Source organism: Osmia bicornis, chromosome 9 (assembly GCF_907164935.1).
Source record: "Osmia bicornis bicornis chromosome 9, iOsmBic2.1, whole genome shotgun sequence".
NCBI classification, from domain to species: Eukaryota; Metazoa; Arthropoda; class Insecta; order Hymenoptera; family Megachilidae; genus Osmia; species Osmia bicornis.
Genome location: NC_060224.1, coordinates 1326334 through 1347457, shown reverse-complemented (window position 1 = coordinate 1347457; position 21124 = coordinate 1326334). Strand labels below are relative to the sequence as shown.

General features: G+C 37.1%; 1 protein-coding gene across 2 annotated transcripts in view; it reads right to left on the bottom strand.

Annotated features, from left to right (window-relative positions):
* LOC114877504 (suppressor of lurcher protein 1) overlaps positions 1-21124 on the bottom strand; it is a 358815-nt gene that overhangs the window by 173486 nt on the left and 164205 nt on the right. For both annotated transcript variants that reach the window (XM_046287131.1, XM_046287132.1), the window contains exons 8-9: positions 6660-6816; positions 4114-4173 (exon numbers count right to left, since the gene is read on the bottom strand). In XM_046287131.1, coding sequence (XP_046143087.1) covers positions 4114-4173; positions 6660-6816 — 217 coding nt within the window. The remainder of the gene's footprint in view (positions 1-4113; positions 4174-6659; positions 6817-21124) is intronic.

The following is a 21124-nucleotide window of genomic DNA, read 5'->3' as shown; positions in this document are numbered from 1 at the left end:
AATTTTACCACGACCATCGTGGTAAGCGTTATCGAGGCACGAGATTAATTAATAGGATCAGTCGACTTCTGTTCCTCCAGTTCGTTTTGTTTTGCCCTGGAAGAGGATCGTTCAACTGGCCCTTGAATTAATCATTCCTCCAGGCTTCTTACCCTCATCTGTCTAGTTTACAGAGCACATTCAGGAATTTAAAACGTTCACGGATGAATGAGCACCTCGAGGTTAATTATCGAAAGAGATATTGATAAAATTTGTAAAAAGATTCAATCTTTTAGAAAATTTGCAAAAAAGAATGGAAATTGGAGGTATTTCTATATGTTTTATTAATAGAAATTCACTTGATCAACTCGTGAAGCCAAGAAATAGAAATATAGGAAATAAAATTATCCGTTATTTAATCGTGAAAGAGAAACAATGTTGATTCATGCGCTGATTGAAAAATGCAAACAACGCGAAGACAAATAGTACTTTTGTTTCAACAGTAGCGGAATGAAGTTAAATCGATTCAACGGAAACAGAGAACCTGGCCCGAAATCAACTATCCCTCGTCGGCGAGGTCGTAACGATGGAATATTAAAGCAAATACGAAACACGGAAAAAATATGCACCTCGCTAGCGAACTAATATTTGAGAGTCACAAATTATCACGTTTGCAGTAATTGCAGTGTTTCGTAGCTACAGTTTGAATCGGTCGTAAATCAGGCTATCCGCCGATATAAGCAAAACGAAAGTGCAGAACGGTCGTAAAGCACTTTTACAACGTGATTAAGAACTTAGAAAATTCTGTAATAATAATTTTCCTTCGAAACCTTTGAATAATTTTAAGCAAAAATTTATTATATTTTAGTTGGAAGAATGTTTCCTACCAGATATTCTATGCGGTCTGACCAATGATTGATACGTTCTACTTAAAGCCTAGAATCTTAATTTAGCTGCATCAATTAATATTTGAATTATTATATTTAGAATTTTCTTATGACAAGAGAACGAATTAAATCTGAACTGTGTCTTTACCTGCAAGTTTAATGAATGGTAACTAACCTTATTTCTTTTTTATTATGACTCGTATCTTATGAAAGCGCGGGTCGACCACTTTGAATTCGAAAGATCGGGAAGGGTTGAATGGCGGAATGAAATTAAGGAAGCCCAATACTGAATTAGGACGGAGTTTGTGGATTTATCAAGGATTAACTCCTGCACGGTGCAGCTGTAAGTCTCCGAGCACCTCTCCTTTCCCAGCTCGACCTCACCATCACCATTCTCAGCTCTAAGTCTTCGAGCAGAGAGGAACTTTATGTGGGTTAAGTAGAATCATGGTCCGTGCTACGCTCAAAGGATTTAGGGGTCAGGTGTAGCAGGTACTGTAGGATTCGAAAAAAAAAAAGGAGAACTCGCGTAAAGCTACGTTCCCCGCCACTTCAACCTCCCATTGTGGTGGGGTTAATAACGTTTGATGGTTAAAGGACCATACCTAATTCGGACGCTTTTAATACTTCTCTTAATTTTTCAAGGAAAAGATAATTATGGATTATCGAATATTTTACGTTTGGGTACAATGAAAATTAATTTCAACGTTAAAATCAAAATCTCAATAATTGTGAGAGGAAAATTGTGATACAATTTCATTATTTACTATGAAATAATAAAAAAAACTATTAATCATGCAACTGAATGGACGTGGAACACGTTATGTTCCCGTGGGCTTATCGTGCATTAAAAATCCTGAACCAACAGATTTTATGACGCTGTCCAGTAAAGCGAGCTTAAAAAAGGAGGGAATTCATGATAACCTGTTTGAAAGGACCATAGCAGAGCCTTCAGTATTACCTCGTGACAGATTTATACCCGTAATATCGAAAGCATTAAGCGTTTGACGTATTGGCGATCATAAAGTTTGAAGAATCATAAGATCTATCTTTGATTCACGAGCTAACATTGTTAAACACCACGTCGTCATATTATTTGTAATTATTTAACTAAATTAAATTTTTGCTAATGGTCATCAGCAATTATTTAATTAATACTTTAACGATGGTATGTTTTCGGAATTTCTAACATTTGTAATTAAAATTTTTTTTTTTTTTTAAACTTAACAAAGGATTGCTAATTGAATTGAAATGAGTTATTCCAGTCACTATACTAAGCAGATTACAGGTGTGAAGGAATCTGGTTAGACAGACTAAGAGATGGCGAGGAGCAAGGAAACGGATCTGTTCAAGCAAATGAAGGGGGCGGAGAGACAGGGAAGAATACCGGACCATTTCTACCCTCAGAGGACTTCTCTCACGGTTGTTCGCCAGCTGCCAGAGTCAGTTTTAGCTGGTCTTATATCAAACTTCCAGCACCGACGATGACACCCACGTCGACGAGTTCATTACCGATTAGCAAACATTTGTCCAAGGATAATCAGTTTACGTGTTAATTAACTGAAATTCATGCCTTTACCCTTTTTCGTGTATAACTTGAAATAACAAAAATCTAAATTCCACCGGTGTTTTCTTTGGTATTAAAATAAACATCAAAGTGCAGAAACAATACAACCATAGTTTCCTTTACGACAGTTTAATTATGAAAGCCCGCACATGGCGTTCATAAAGCTTTCATACGCACCATTTTCCTCGAGTATCTGATAAATGATAAAAAGGGTGAAGGCCGCGGGAACGTCAGTCGTGCTTCTATTACGCTAATTGTGAATTACGACGCCTGTCGGTTATTAACGTTTACGAGCTAACGAGGTACGATAACGAGTAGCAAGATCGCGAATGGCGAGACGAAACTTTTCTATTTAAAAATTTTCCGGGCCAACATTGTGCTCGTTGGACGTAGTTCGATGGTACGTCAAACCGCGAACAGAGCACAGGACGTGAATCGAGGCTTTAGCTGGATTAAACACGCAATAGAGATTTACGTGTACGATAAATTTCCAAGGATTAATATTTTTTATTCTGTCCGTTCGATCGTTTGTTTAAACTTTAATGGGATCTCAACGAGCCGATAGTAAAGAGCTATAAAGTGGTCCGGTAAACGAAATATCGGGAACGGGTGATCACTTTGACTTGAAATATCAGTATGACACATGGAATAATTGTTGTTTATATAAAACGTTAATAGTACTAAATAATTATTTTTTTTTTGAATGAATTTTATTCGCGAATGTACAGATAAATTGTACATTCATTTTCAATGGACTTGTTCTTTTTTTCTTTTCCATATGAAAGTGTAAGCAAACAAGCGCAAACAGAAGTTTTCAATGCCCGTTTGCGTTTTCATTTTGAGGCCGGATGACCGTAGTGAGTTTATTGAGCCAAGGAATTTAACGAGCTTTGCACGGCGACAAGACGGAAGAAAATTTCACGAATCTCACGGATGCCGGTGTATTTTGTGAAGCGTGCTTTTTGACGCGACACGACGCGACGCGGATTTCTAAGCTTCGCCGCTCATAAATCGACGATTCTCCAGCGTAGTTTTCGTTTAATGATGGCTCCTTTACCGTGTCGCGACAAGTCGAATCGTATCCTACGAATTCACGATCTTTGATCCTCTCTACAATCTCTTTTCCTCTTTCTGTTTAAAAAAAGAGAGAACTCACGAAACTCGATTTCTATCCGGAATATGCGACGAACTTTCCCCTCGGCTGCGAAATTGCTTTCACGAATCTATCGGCTTCGGGACGAGACTCCGGGAGAAAAAATTTGTAAATCATTTATAAGCCACTGAATTTTAAAGCTCTACCTCGCTTGGCTACCTAATGGCCTTTGGCTCGTCGAACGAAAACGTGATTTTTAGCTTATTGACTGGGTGTAATTCGAATGACAAAACGACTTATTCCCTTTTTTTAAATTTTGCAATATTATTACTGATACAGCTGTTCGTAAAAGCATCCGAAACAACGTGTACTTTTGGAGTAAAGAATATATTGCCCGTCCTTTTTATTTTATTCTTTTGTTTTGTTTAATAGAATAACTGTGCGAAAGCGCAAATATTAGTTTGAAAGCGACGTTGTAAAAAATTTAAGTATTTGTATTTAATATGGAAAATATTGCAGTATGAATTTTCGTTGCAGAGAAAAATAATTGAAGTAATATACTAGAAGATTAAAAAGTAAAAACTCACCTTAGGTCTCCTTTTTGTAGAGAAATCTCCTCGAAAAATAAACGAATCCTTTCCTTTAATCTGAAACAAGATACACACTTGTCAAGCGACTGTTTTTAAAGTTTTTGCTTTATTATTGGATATGCAAATGGAAAACTGCAGAAAGGAGAAATTACTATCTCAAATGAGATCTCTTTAGATTAACTTTACACAGATGTTGTTGGAAAGTAGGAAGAAGTACTTGATACAGTGTATAAAATATCCGTTGATACGCGCAAGTATATGCACAAATACAATATTCAAACATTTCCGCTGTAAATGCAGAGATATTACAAGTTCTGGGTCGACGTATCGTCAATATTCTCGTTCATTTATTTTTCACAAAGAGGAGACGGATGTTGACGAAAAGGAATCGATTTTAACTTCAATACCAGCAAACTCGTATGGAATATTTTAATTTAGAATAAATTACTTGTTACTGTATCTACGGATTCATTAAAAAATCAAATATTATATGAAGATTGAAAAACGATTTTACACACGAGTGAAATAACAGAGCACAAACATTTGCCATTTATTATTTTTCAATTATTTAATCCTCAATATTATCTCAGATTAAATATCGAGAAAATCAAAACGATTTTATTTAAATTATCTGAATATTTTTTGCCAGTCATAACCCTTCTCTCATTTCTAGTTTCACCTTCTTCTTTTGACATTTATCAATGTTCGCGATCAAAGATTCTATCAAGAGTAACAGACTCGTCGATTATCGATAGGGCGAGTATCAGAGGGCAATTTGCAGCTTTGATGTAACGACATTCATAAATCCAGAGGAGCGGATTGTGCACGCGTGTAGCAGCGCATCCGTCAGGTTTATAGTTATGCACGGTGCGCTGTTACCCTGACACGACTGTTAGGCATAGCAAACTGCAAACGCTACTTTGATACAATTACTGCAATTAAGCGGAAGCCACAATACTACGGAAATCATATCTGCATACTGGCTCGACACCGCGGTTAAATTCACTGCGTACAAACGACATACCGAAATTACTGAATCCGACTGTGATTTCAAGCGATTTCTGTCTGCGATCGGAGCAAATGTTTCAGAGGAACGTGACGCGATTAATCAAACGAACGTCTTCGAAAAATGATCAGTAAGTACAAACGTCACTATGACGTTTGTGTCATTGGAAATTTTGGCCGATCACAAAGTGCGCGAAAAATAAAAAAGAGAGCATGTATTTAGAAAATGAATGTAATTATTCACTTCCACTGAAAGCAGAAGAAGGATTTGTTTTCTGTTACAAAGACAACTCGTTTTCTACCAGGAATGCCTTTCGACGGTTCTAATTAAAATTGATTATTCAATTAGAACATCTTAAATTATGTAACTGTAATTGAACTAGATTAAAAACATTGAAATTTATTTGTTCATAACCATTATTAAATTATCATTGAAATGGAATGTGTAGTTGTTATTAAAAAACTCTAAGAGTACATTAATAACTTAGAACCACATGCCGGACAAGTGTCGTCTATTAAATTCTTTTCTCAAGTAGTTATTTCGAAGATCCGGTCTCAAAGATACCGACGCTTCTTTCATCCTCCCTCAGCGAACAATTTATCTCTTTTTCACCCTGGCTGCTACTTTATGCGATTATACCGAAAATGCTCGACACAACCGGCATAAAGTTTCGACAGTCAGTGTAATAAAGAGTAGAGATGAGAAATGAAGAAAGTTACGCCAGTCGGGAAACCGAAACATTTCTGGCGACAAGAGCAGAACGTTACTAAGTGTAATATGATTATCTACAAGAGGAATAGCTATTTAATTCTTCTCCAGATTTTTAAATTTAATTTAATTAATCGTCCTATGAAGCTACTATTTCATTTGAGAATCGTTTGACCGAAAAATAACAAATGGCAACTGAGAATTGTATATGGTCTGACTAATAATGGTGATATACTACTGTGAAATGCTCAATTCCTTCGTTATTTATCTAAAATTATTGAATATATTTTAAATAGCAAAATTATTCATACTGATCACTAAGAGAGTGATTACGAGTTCTGTATGATCTGATCAAAAACAATCATACTACTGTAGAATAAAATCCTTAATACTTTCATTACATTTATATCTGTCATTTATATTTCATATATTTTCTATTTCATTAAAACTAATTATTAAAAGCGATAAATCATCATAAACTTCAGCTATCTTTAATTTAAAAAAAAATTTTGTTTTAATTGAATATTATTTAAATTACTAAAGCAATCTTTTGAAAATAATTTCAAATACTTCCCTTAGTTCTGTTATATAATAGATACTGTTTATCAATAACGAATGTAAATTGATTAACCCAGAAAATGTTGATCACAGTGGACGAAGGGTACATGGATCAGGTGTTAATTAACCTGCATCCAGATTACGGATTGGAGCCGTTAAATCCGCGAGAACGTTAGATATATAGGGGGACTTGAGATTGGCCTCGAGATGCATTATATATGGATTATGTCGGGATCAGTTTGCGAGTTTGATAGTAGGTCAGCGTAGTTACCTTGCCCGGAAGAGGTACGAGCACCGGATGTTCTTTGGGTAGGAGGACGGGTACCGTGGCGAGTAGAAACGTCCGTATTGCCGTTTTGACTGTGAACTGACAAACTCGAGGTCACACATCGTGCCAGGAATGAGCACGCCGTCTGTCTCGAATAATCCTGAAACAGAAGGGATGACACGGTTAGATGCGAATACATTTACATTAATCATGACATTTTCACAATTTCTTCGTGTTCGAGATTGGTGGAAATCTCGGAGAACTGCTCTTGGTAGCAAATTAACAAAGTCACTTTTCAAAAATTGATTAATTCGAGTCAATATGTACAATTCTTCGTTACCTGAATGTGTGAAAATCAGCTGTCAGATGAATGACGCACGTGCTCGTTAAACTAAACTGGTATAATGAGCTGTGCTCAGTGCTAATCTTGTCGCCTACACGTGGACGAGATCAGAGTGCTACATTGTGATCACTACACTATGATTTTGCTTCACTCGAGATGTCCGAGATTAAATTTTTCAAAATTTGTGATAAGCGCGTCCAAACTACTGTCACTTGAGAAAACCGTAATGGCGTCCGCGGAGTTTTGGCGCGCAAACGAGCGAGAAAACCCGGAACTAGCGAGTCGCTTGAGAGAGGTAACTTGCGATCGATAAACGGATCGATCAGGAAGCGCCGCCACGCGGAGCTTTCTCGAACTACACATTTAAACTTTTTATTTTGTGACAAAGAAGTTTTCAACGTAAAAATCGTAATACAATTTAAAAAAGTATTTTTCTTTTATTTAAAATACCATTCATATAAATTCAATTTATATTCCGCTCAATAGAACAAACATTTAACGTTATAAAATACCATAGAAAAGTTTGTGGTTTCAGCTGGAACACCAAGCGGCCAAGTTACGATAGTTTGACTGGAAACAATGAAACTCGCCTACCGATTAATACTGAATAATTTCATTACAGTTTTCCATAGTCGGGCATTAACTTATCTCCAAATATCCGAATATTTCCCCGTGGTAATATATCGCAACGAAATGTACCGGTGCTTGAAAGTTTCCTCAGCCCAACGGAACTTGCCGGATATTTTCCAGGTGCATTAGAAATTTCGGAATCCCTGAAACTCGGCGCGGCAACGCTTCAAACTCATTTCAAGCGGAACATCGCGAGCCAAGCTTTTCGAATTCCCACGAACCACCCTTCCTTAATTAAATTTATTCAAATTGTTTTAATTTTTCTAATAAACATTATTCGTAGGTGTTCGATAAAATATTTTTCCGAAGAGTGAAAGTATTTCAACAGATCTCGCATGATTTTCCCTCGGCAAGTTACTCGACGAACTGAACTGCCGTCAGACGATAAGGAAAGGGGTGGCAAGATGTTTGTGGCCGTGTTCGCCGCCACATGACGAACCGCAGCTACTTATCTTGACAAATGGCGATTATCTGCTTTAGGAACAGCTGACTGACGTAATCAGGCTGTAACATAATGACACGTCAACACCTAAATACCCGACAGAATCTAATCAGCTGATCTGCACTCGTGCCAATGCGAATCTGATCTAATTATTCCCCAGCGTAATTCAGATTAACGAAAATTGCTGATCTTACACGGTGATTGCCCGGATACCATGGACAATTCGAATCAATAAATCCATTGATCTTCTAATTACAACTACGCCTAATTGATTTCTCGCTCGAAAGTGATCAGGATTTATGTAATTCTAGTGAAAAAGTTTTACTTATATATTGAATTTTTACGGGACAAAATTTTACTGAAACGTGAGAGACACGTTTTTCAATGAACCAACAGAGAGGAACCGTTCCAGTGCCGCGACAAAAGTTTCCATTTACATGCAAATTAAGCAAAAAAGTAATTTAAGGTACTACTTTTTGCCCTCAATTAATTCCTGTTCTACAGAACTCTCCTCTGTTGATGACAATGGTGTCATTATCTGTAGCAAAGGTTCGGTGGCTGTTTCAATGTTGATTATCTTCTGTTCGCGGTGTGTCTCTTTCCTCGTGTTTTTCATTACGCTAAATGGTAATTATCTACTATTTGGTCAGTGTCTCCGATTCTTTTTAAACTCGAAAGAAAACATTGAATAAATTCAAAGGTTAATCCGAAAGAAACCTTTGTTCTCTGCACTTGCCATGCTGGAAAATTTCTAGTCGCATTAACTTTGTAACAGGACGCCGTGTGTGTGTGGATGGCAAAGGGTATCTTTTACAGGCGAGCATCCGGCGCTATAAAAATGCGCTTGCCCAACAGGGACTTGGAAGTCAAGGTCGGAAAAAACAGTGGAAACCTTGGAAACTCCTTTCCGTGTGGCAGTAGAATCACGAAAGAAACGAGTGGGCGTATAGTTATAAAGAAAGAATAAAATTTCGCCTTGCATGGTGGAAGCTATTCAAACGGTAGGTTGGCTGGACGCTTTAGATATGGAAACGTATAAAATTCTGCGTGTTTCAAGTGATTAGTGTGTAGTTGCTAACACGAAGAAAGAGATTTTCACTGTATACGTGAGTATCGTAATAAAATAATTAAAATAAAAAAAAATTTAATGGGGTTCTAAATGTGAATTAAGATCTGACTTATTTATCGTGATCAATACTTTCGTCTTCAGAATTTGATTAACTGAACAAGAGAAAATCAATTTAATTCGTCATCTGATTGCTCGCGTTTCGTTACTTCAAGCAAAAGATACACGGAAAGGAGCTTAGTTTCGAGTTAATGCCTTCTAGCAATTAAATTCTCCGTTCCTCTTTTCCCTCTTCCTTTTAATCCCTCGGATGTATGTACGACACGATGAACATCGTGCGCTTCATGCGAGGCTGGTACGTGTGTGGAACGCTTGATGTGGTCGAGCATTCGGTGGCACACGTTGCAGATTGCAAGAAAAGTGTGTTCCGCACGCCTAAGCGCCAAGTCAACTTTGGAATATGTGTAAATCCGACTGTGGCTAGGGACTAACATCCTCCATATTCACGTACAGATGCTACGTACGTACAATATCGTTCAAAAGTATCAAAATGATTTTCATCGAATTGATATAACGTTACTTCATTAAAATTGTTAGGCGAATAATTAAAAAATTTAAACTTCTAAAAAAATTAGAAAATTACAAAGTAATTTTTCAAAGCGAAAGAGTTAACAGTCCCTACTACCCCCAAAAATCATAAATAATAAAAAGAAACAAAAATGTTTTAATTATTTTTTTTTTAAATATCGTGAGTTGACTTAATTAACGTAGTTTCATAACACAACTATGAAACAATTCGAAAGCAGCGAGAAGTTACTAGTTTCATTTCGCAAACACGGTCAGATAGAGTTGCCATTCGTTCGGAACGCATGTTAATATCACCTATTTTGGGTTCCAGCACTGGCAGATGCTTTTTCTGACAACTACACAAGCCGTGGCCCGACAACCGTGAAATTTCCAACCGATGAAAATTTCAGTTATCGCCCGCCCAACCTTCCGAGTTTTGATGCCCTCTTCACCCTCGGAATTTCTGGTTAACTCGTTGTGATGGAGCCTGTGAGCAACCATTTGCGAAACTGTACCCTGCAAAGTACTGCTCGTACAGTTAGTTTGCCAACATCCACACGCCAGTTTCTACTGACCAGCTGTTTTCTAATTCATAATTTTTCGTTCGAACTTTTCACGTCTCCATCAATGGTTTCAACCAATTTCAGTCGAGTGCCAACCTATTTGTGTCAAAGTATATCTACCCTTTTCATCTAATGGAAACTTGTCGAACTGAAGCTTCGCAAACGGAATTCTTTTGCATTTTGATTAAAATTTTTATTGATTTTATACTAAGATCATTGATTATGCCTTTGATAAACCAAATGAACTCCAAATGAAAAGGGTAAATTTATGAATTTGTTCGATCTAATGAGAAACCATCTATTTTATCAAATATTTATACAGTCATTTTTATTAAAATAAATCTTCAAATTGATATTTCTTATTTAATATCATACGATTCAATACAATTCCTATAAATATTATTGCGCGTATAAAACGTTTAGAGAATCTCTGATGTTTATTGTATTGGTATCTATACCTCATTGTGCAGAGCATGGAATTTGCTGTAGTATCAGAGGATGAAACACGCTTGGAAATCATAAACGTTGACCAGGTCGCGCGATGCGACGTGAAAACTGCACTCGACGAAAATTTCTGTTCCTCGTACATTCCCAACTTTTCCATTTCACGAGTCGAAAAGAGACTATCGAAAACTGCGACGACAAAGTGAACACCGAACGTGATGCCGAACATTGAAAATCGACAAGAATATCCGAGCTTGCAAATTTCTACTATCGAAAGAACTTTAAAAAGTATTTCCTTTCGTTAGCTGAAATATCAAACTAAACTCCGTTAGCTGAATATTCCATTATAAAAGATTCAATTTCAACTATCTTTTAAACGAATGGAAGAGTAAATAGTGCATGGATCATATCAAATTAAAAAAAAAAAAGAATTCTTTTATACTAAACGAGCGATTCATAAATGGTACATGTACCTCTAGGTGAGAATCGCTGTACTGAAATATATTTTGATTTTAACCTTTTGAAAGCATGAAAATTCAACTATTGTTAAGTTAAGGTATACAATTCTGGGAAACATTGAAATGGAGTTTGGCATGTGTGCATCTGAAATCGTAATGTAAAACAAGGGCAGAAGTTTAATGGAAGTTCCATTCGTCGATGATCTTCGTAACAGTTACGAACCGTGCTTTTCGAAATTGCTATGCGTATATTTCGTTCCTCGACGCGTGTTTACCTCGCTCCCCCGTTCTTTTTCACCGTTCAATCTAAACTGCTTCCGAGGAATAAAATTGCCGGGGAAAAACTCCCGATCTAAAAAGGAACACAGCATGGCCGGGAATAAAATCTCGTTGTCGCGAAATCGCACGCTCGTAATACGTTTCACGATACGCAGGTATTATACAGTACATTAAATTCAGGCGGCAACGTTCTAGGGAGACCGACAGATCTCATCTGCATATTTTACAGGTCGCCGCAATGCCTGAGGTGTCGCTCACGCCGGTCTGTCGATGCATAAAATTTCAATGTCACACTCTTGGACATTCTTGAAGAAAATAAGAGTGAACTAGCTACCTAGATCGCGAGAAAGTAGATAAATCATTTTTCAAAAATCGAAGTTCCTTGCTAAATCATTGCAAAATGTATAAAAATAATTATCGAAATTAATCCTAAAATTGTAAAATTTCTTACATTTAAGCGGAAATCTTTTTTAGCCAAAAATCGAGAAGAGAAAAATGAAAATAATAGAAAAACAGCAGGTAGAGTAAACGAGGTACAGAAAATAAAGGAGCAATGGAATAGCACCGCAAATGAAGTAGATAAAGGAGGAGGATTACGAAGAGGAGAGTAAAAGAAAAACAGAAGGAGATAGAGCTCTCACCGGGATCGTAAGCTGTGGAGAAGTTAAGAAACTTCACGATGGAATCAAGTTTGAAACGCGTCTGTCCTCTCCGGTACATACGTGCTGAACTGTTCCACGATCTTGAGCGGCAACGTGTCGCATTTTTGCATAATCTTCGCGTTTGTTTTAACGGCTTGGCCCGCGTCGTGTCGGCACGCGGAAAGCAGAGGGAAACCGTGGCGTTATTACGAAGACGAAACCGCGCGCCTCTTGGTGTCACGCTTTTCGCGCGACGTCTTCTTGCGATTTCTTGCCAAATTCGTGACGCGTTCCGTGAGGGCCTCGACGTTGCTTTACGATTCCCGACGCTTCATGCCGACGAACTATCAAACTTTTGCACCGTATTGCGGATATCGCACTAGATGAATCCGATTTCCCACGTGTTGAGAGATGATTTATTTTTATGAAACGTCTCAATTAATTAAATAGAAATCTAATATAACAATTTTTCTTCGTCGCAAATAAATTCATCTCAATTTGCAAAAGCAGACTTAACTTCCTTTCTATATGGCGCACGCATCTTCAATCGGGGGATGAAGGATACATTTCCGCTTATGTTGTCCGACTGCATTGCGAAAATATGAAACATTCATTGCGTGTACTTTCTATGAAAACCCTCTTAATATGGTGGCCCGTTTGGAGAAGATCCACGAGGAGCACCCTTTTCACGGTCTTAAAACGCTTTGTCCCTCCTAACGAGAATAGAAAAAGGGACATTTAAATGTTCCTCGTGAGTAATGCCGCGCGAACGAACGTTTCAACTTCCACGACGAAACTCTCGTCGTTCCAATTCCCTTCTTTGCCTGCTCGAACAATGCTCTTGGCTCTTTGGAAAGTTTCAACAGATTCTACGTAACTGTACACGCTTCCAAAATAGCCGAAAACGTGGATCGTCTTTCCTTTCTCGCCACCAGACATTGCACACTTAGCTGATGCTCGGTATTCGCGTTCAAAAGTGCACTTTTATTATGCACTTGGATTCAAAGGCTTAAATATTAAATATCATTTTCAGCTAATATAGGCACTTATGAAGAATACCTTCTCTTTAATATTATAAATTGCAATTTGTTTCACGTCAAATGACAATATTTCGCTTAGCTGAAGTATCACAAGGGACGTGAATTTTTGTTACGCTTTATAAAAGGGTTGACCCAAGGTGACAAGGTATCGCGAGATAAGGGATTAATTAAAACACTTGCCCGCTTAGTGACCAGCGGCAAAGGTGACCCGGCAACAGAGTAGTTGTGCCCCCTTTCCTTCCTTTTTTACACAGCTCGACGTCATAAAGCCGACAATTCTTATAAACCGAGACTAAGTAATCTTATTTTATTAGGCTAATAAAGCGGCTCTATAAGAAAGACCCTCGCTGCATAATGCAAAGAGCCTTATCCCTGCTATAACTTTATTCCGCTACCAGAGGTAAAGACGGCTTTGCAAGGTACAAACGTGTTATCCCAGCTGGTGCGAGCATAACAACGTATCCTTCTTCCTTTCTACTTGTCGTTACGACCGCAATCTTCTTATATAACGATTCTGTACCATAACAATCCAATTCTTGTCAATACGTTACTAAAGAAGAAAAATATTTGACAAGCTCTTTCTCTTAAATATTTTATACTTCATCAATGCATCTCAAGCTGCTCATTAATTATCAGTAATTCTTCATATAAACTCGACACGTTATTTCTCACTCTTGCAAACGATTCCACATTTTACCTGAAAAGTTTCGCGTAAAAGAATTCACGACGAACCGACGAAAATTGCGTCGCTGGAAGCGATTCGAAACTGCTTCATAGCCACGAAGGGTGGAGAGAAATTACTTTTTCTGTAACCGAACTGGTCCTGCGATGATACGAAAATTAAATTTACCCTGTTGCCCCTTCAACTGGAAATTTCTTCGTCGTTACGTATAATGTTCGACGTGGTTCACCTTTCAGTGTTCTTTACTTTTGTGAAAAACTTGACGATCAAATTATCCAGAAATCAAAGATGCCTTGATCCTTTCCATCGATTCGAAAGAGGATCAATTTTTCAAGAGTCCGACTTATTTTCTGACAAGAGAAATGGGAATTTCATTTCGAACGAGCCTTTAGATGTATCTGTTTTTTACGATACTCGATTTTATTTTATTCTTCGATGGCGATCGTGATTCCGATCAAATGCATTATCGATCCGAAGCCTGATGGAGAATTAATGGTTCATCAGGAGGGTTTTTCGTGGAGCTTCAACGTTTTTGCATCGGAGATTGTAATTATATACTCGTTGTAGCTAATTTTATATCGATAATGTATCAATCTAATCGTGATCGAACTTTGTTACAAAAACTTTTGATCGAGATGAGTGGAAGTGCTATGACTTGCAAATAATTGAACGTGGGCATTGCAAGTTATGCACTTTTCACATATAAAATAAATATGAATAAAGTGGAGAGTATGAAGATTGATAGTATGGTTTTAAATGATAGTAGGAAGAAAAATTTTTTCATGCATGCAGTAAATTAATTTTCATATGTAGAAGAGAAATATACCTTGATTTTAATTATGAATCAATAATCAACCATCTTGTATACACTTGATTCGTTCTATAGATTCCGAAGATGATCGAAAAAAAAAATATTTCCTCGTTCGAGTTCTATCAATGCCTATGGCGACAAAAGGTTTCGCCCTTTTATGCTTCTCCATTATCGAGACTAAAAGCAAACGCTTTCACTTGACCCAGATTTCCCAACGAACGTGGAGGGAGGAATTTTTTTTCTTCTCATTTCGAGAGAAGAAAAAGCGTCGCAATTTTTCCTTGCCCCCTCTATTTCCACTAGTTCAAAGAAAGCGTACCAAACTCCATCGGAACGTTCTAAATACGTTTTATTATCTCGATTCTTTTGTGACGTGGAAATCTCGCTTTGCAACCACCGGAGCCCTTTTGTCGCTACGTATTCGAACGTAATTTAATTACACAATCTGTACCGGACAAAAGGGAAACAAACTATAGAGAGAAAAACGGTGTGAAAAATGGTGCAATGAAAACGCGTAATTAGTATTGGTGAAAGTGCTTCTGCGGAAAGTTAGCTAACGGACAGTAATCAAGAATCTAATTAGGTGCTCGCGAGAGCAGAAGGAAATTACAGCTTACGAAAATCTTGCCGTACTTATATGGTATTCAGAACGATTGTTATAAGTTGCAGACAATTATGTCGCAACTCCGTGACCGTTCCTCTCACGTGTTATTCCTTGCCAGTTCTCTTGCATTCTCTCTTTCTACCCCTATTTTCTGCCACTCTTATCACGCTTGCTATCTCATTCCAGTGGTGTCTGTTCCGCTCGTTTTCTAGCTGCTGCTCTTATTCCAAGTTGCGATAGGAAAAGTGATCGCAACACGGGAGAAAATTGTCTGTAACTTACGATAACCCTTCAAGAGTACCGTGTTATTTGCACTGACATTGTATACACCCTGAATAGCGATGGCTTTTCATGACTTTTACCTCTGTACAAACACTTTGTGCCTTCTTTGACACGTCGTAAGGCTGGAAACTTTTCTTATCGAAACGTAAGCTACATCTCGCTTTTATTCATTCTGCGAAATATATTTTAGTTGTATATCGAGGAAGAGTGAAATTGAAGATAAATATTTGAAGTGTCTTACTATTTCAATGTTTTAGATGTTTGCTATATTTGAGAAAGAAAACACTTGTGTTTATTTTGAAAATACCCTTAATGCCTCTGATTTTAAAAAGAAGCACGTACACTCGTTATCAGATCAGGCTTCCCTAAGGAAAATTGCGATATAGGGGAAGCAGAAATTTTAACAATCCTAATTTTAACGATATTATTATTAAAAGTGATATAGAAACGAAATAATATGATTTTTAATTATTAGGGTGGTGAGAGTTTCAAGAAAACTTACAGGAAGGGGGCATTGCCATTTTCCCTGAAGAATCTTCCAATTTAAGAATTCTTCCTGTCTCAAAAGGATATTTCAAAAAATCTCATACTCATCAACTTCTTCAACAATGAAGTTGCACATTTCCACTACACTCAACTCGTGTGTAACACAGAACAAGTAATGAAAGAGTGACGAAGAAATAGCCCACATGTATTCTGTAATTTTCAAACGAAGCAAAAGTGGAACGAAAGGAATCGTGCTGCTTGTAATCAGCAAGGAGGAACATCTATCTAGTCACGTAGGACGATTACAGGAGCACAGAGAGGTGTAATTTGGAATCATCAAGAAACCAAGGAAGTATCAACAATTTCCCATTTTCCAACGAATTCATTTGTCTAGGCTGTGTAGACTTTGGTTTCAACTATGCTTCTGCGAAACATAAATACGTAGGTGGTTAAAAGCCGTTCATGAATACTAATTCCAACGACTCTGTCCGCCGAGGTGAATTTTTTCCTTTCATTTCGAGCATCATTTATTCTCATTGCGATAAAGACCACGACTTCGTACGTTTCTCTGGTAGAAATAAAGCCACAGTTATTGCCGACTTTACGAGCAGACTAAGGTGACGAGTTTATTTGCTTTAAATAGAAAAATAACCAGCTTCTTAATTCTTTTGATTCGAAAATGAAATACATGGAGGGCAGCCGTGTAATATCGAGAATGGACGGATCGATGAAAAGTAAATACTGTTATTATGAATTCAAAATGATGAAATGAAATACAGGAGTTTATTTTTCAATAGTACGAAGTTATTGTTATTTTATATAACAAACGTAGTGAAATTAAATTTACTTTTTTATTAACTATTAAAATATTTAGAGTCTAATGACATCCCTCATAAAGATCTACGATTATCAAAACCGACACCCATGATCGTCAACTCGATCGTCCACTAGACGTCTAATTTCCCCGAACAAAAAGCTTTCAGCACCATTTTCTCTCTTCTTCTATGATAATTCACCAAGAAGGAGAAAAAATCTGGCAATTCCGCCGGAACTGTCTGAAGACGTTCTTCCGCGGAGTAACGTTGAAATAAAGAAAAAGAGAAAAGGCAAACGAAGGTGGTGAAGAAAAGGATGAACAGGCTGGCCTCGCTTTGTGTCCACTGTTAACCAGACCGGAAAACGTGGCTTTGTGTAAGGGGTTGCTCGCGCGAACCCCATTTAACACCCGCACGACAGACAGTGGGTCTTTTCAGACCCAGAAATCACTTTTCTTTCCTTCATTTTTTCTCTTAATTTCTGCTATTTCTCAGATTCTCTATGGTTGATCGTATTTCATTTATCACATTGGATCTGATAATCGAATAATCGGATTTTCATAAGAATTCACCCCCTAATACTAGGAATTCTCTAATTTACTTAATTAGTGGAATAATTATTATCTAATTATTTATCTAATTACCCAATTCACTCGAAATTACGGATACTCGAAGAAATTCCTTTTCGACCCGACCCAATAAAATAAAAAAATATTCGAAAAATAAAAAATAACTCCTAATAAAACTGTTTTAATAGCGTGGCAGTGAACGTGTTAAGCTCGAGATTCACCCTCGCGACGTATAAAAGTGGTGCGTTAAGCGGAGAAATTAATTTCGTGGTGTACTGTGTTTTTCCAGCAGCGGCCTTTGTCTCGTGGAAACTTTCAACTTCCATTTTATAATTGTGCCGCGGTTCCAAAGTCATTCGCGGAGACAGCGGGTCTACCGGCTGCTTCGACTAACAAGTTGTAAGTTCTAGACGCGGGCTCAGGTAAAGCCGCGCACTTTTAAACGGTTCCAGCTACGTACAAAGCGCTTCGTAATTATCTGGAATTTATGTTGACCGTCCCGACAAGCTCGCTAAATAAATTTCAAACGTTCCGCTCGAGCCTCGCACACCAACCCTCCTTCTGACGTTTCATTCCTCTACCCTAACAAGACGAGCGGTATTGCTTGCAATTGCTGTGTGAAATGTTTCTTTTTTTATAATGAGACCAACCATAATGAGACACACGAGAGAGGAATTCACTTTATGTCAGGTTTCTTTAGACAGGGTACATTTTTTGATTTTGATGAAAGATGGAGTTAAAATTGTTGCAAGACTTATGATATTGAAGCACTACTTATTTATTATTTTTCAAATATGATTATTCATAACTAAAGTACTTTTACCAAAATTTCTGTTAACTTTTGTCAAGATAAATAATTTTTTCTAATTTATCTTTAATTTTAAATATTTCTCAAATTTCTGAAATAGACAAATTTCTAGTTATAATATTGTACGATTAGATTTTCGATCACAAAGCAAAGATTTGTAGAAACTCTAAAAGGTAGCAGCTAAGAGCATAAACTGCATCAAGTGCTTTTTAATTCACCAGTTCCACCAGGAGCACACAAATTTGACCCAGTTCTCGCAAACATTTTTCTTCCCTCGAGTAGTATAGTCGACTACCAAGATGGCGTGTACCTTATCAGTAAAACGTAAGCTTTGCTGCGGAACGACTGTATGCTTGTCGAGGTAATGTATTCTTATAAAAATCGAGATGTTATCAGCAGGTGTTTCTAGCCAAGTGAAGCAACGTGTTCTTGTTAAAAAAGTACCACCTGCTGTATTTACTTAACGATATAAATTAATTTCCCGAAATAATGAAAACACCTTAAAATAAAAATACCTTAGGTATGTCTGTGTTTTTATTGAAGGAAACTTTGCATACACCTTTGTAGATAGGATCGCTTTTATGCTACTTTTTTATTATTCTTTCCATTACTTTTCCTTTTCATTTTCATTACGACTTACGCGCAACGTTTCGTCCTGATGGATGCAACAGCGAGAAGTTTAAAAAAGCTCCGCGATTTCTGAAGCTCCGAGGAAAAAGTTTCTTCAAAAAGAAATATTAATAGGGTGAAAAATTGCATGATAAGCAACTGGGAATAAAATAAATTTTAACAAAAAATACAACCGACTTCGAGGTGCGGTGAAAAGTGTTTAAGTTGATAAAATTATTTTTGCAAAAGTGCAACTATAGAAATCTTATTAAAATTATACTTTCCGTAATGAACTTTCCTCTAGCTATTTTTCATTTTATTGTATCCATTTGCAAATTAATTCTAAATTAATTTTTTAAGTTTTTTTATAAAATAGCTCGGTTCCTCTACTGTTAAACGTTTCTAATAGCCGTGAAAATTCCCAATAGGGTGAAAAAAAAGGAAAAGCAAGCTAGTGAAAACTCAAAGGATGAACCACAGGGTTGAACTCAAACGGAAACCATGCGGTCGACAAAGACCCATTGATTCCCAAGTCGTTTACGAATCGGCGAACGTGGGTGAAGGGAATTCTGAAGAAACTCGAGGTCTTCAGGGTTCGGGTACGAAGCTGATGAACGAGGAGATTTTTCTTACTTACGTAGGAAGCTTGACTTAGCAGTCTTAGGAAAAAAGTATCTGGTTCCAGGCAGTACACTATCTTATTCCTTTCTTAGGATAAATTGCTTAGGGTGCACAGCGAACTGAACACTGATTTATAAAGAATTTCTATTTCCTACCACATTACTGCAAAATTTGGTTTTACCAATTCATAGCAGATCAAATTTAAGCTTCCGATAAAATTATTCAAAGTCTTTATCGAGCCTATTGCCAAGAGAAAAATGTCACCCTTAAACGCCTAAACTCTGTGAATGTCAAGAAGAAAGAAAAACAACGTGGAAAGTTTGGAGTGAAAAAAAAAATGAAGCAACGGAGGAGTGAGAATCAGTGGGAAAGAATGGTAAGTGGGCTCATTGATGGTAACCACGATAAAAGAGAAGAAAAATCGTCGTTTAATGGTGGGGTTTATTCGGATTTTACGGTCCGAGTCGGGTGCGAAAATAAGTGTCTCGCGGTCTCTTGACTTCGTACCTACTTATTCGTGGCTGTTGGAAATTCACGGCGGACGAGGGGTCGTGGGTGTCGATCGGTTGCTCCTCGAACCTATGAAAGAGGGGATCAAGCAGCTCGTCCTTCGTTGAATTTGAATGCATTACAAGCGGCGAATACATTATCACCCGTTACGACCCACCGAGATCGATCTATTTCTCTTCCTTACTCGTTCAACCAGTCGTGCCTCGTGATATTGTTATTTATTTATGACTGTCATTCCGTAAACGACTCTACCTTTCTCAGCCATCCTTCAAGCGGATATCACAAGGTAGCATAACTAGGAGGACGAGCCATTCTGTATAATATTTTCTTCATGTAACATCCAAGTAAATTACAAACCATTACTTTGATTCATTGTCCGTTGCAATCCGCAATAAGTAATTTTGTACTAAAGATATTAACGAAAGGTTTATACAGTAATTTTCAGGAAGCTTCAAGCTTGAAATTAATATAGCATGAGTGATATTTCGTTATACTTTTATGTCATGAAATTATGTCAGACTTTTCACTTTGTAAAATTTTTCTAAATTATTTCTAAACGTACCTTATATATTTATTATAAATAATAAAGGTAGCTAACATTAAAATACTAATTGCAATTATGAAAAAAGAAGAAAAATATTATATAGCTATTTAGTTTTTCTTTCCGTGCCGCAATTGATTGCTTCGCTTCTGCGTAACACAACATTCACACGATTTTCAATTAAGCCATAATAAAATCGATCCGGCAATATTGGTAACAGCCATTCGAATCACTCCGCCGTGAAATTTTCAATTTTTATTTAAAAACGTTCATTATTATTCAACAGAAACCGTGTTCTATAGTTTCAATCCAATATTAACGAAACACCCGACGAACCTTTACCCCAACATTATTTTATGAAAAGATATCCAATTTTAAGTATTCCTCTCAATTGCAATTTTTATTCCATTTTAGCTCCTTAATATTGGAGTCTGGGTCAATAGAGACCCAAATTTACAAAATATGTACAAGGATGTTAACTAAGTTAAACTTGGAAAAGTTCAATAGTTTAATAGTGTTACCAAATTCTTTGATCTAAAACACTGGACCGCGCTATTTTTCCTTGATACCTGATTGTTTATTAACGATCGTGTCGAAACGCAAGGAGGAGATGCAAGGGTAATTACACTTGATAATGGATAAAACTTGATAATGGAA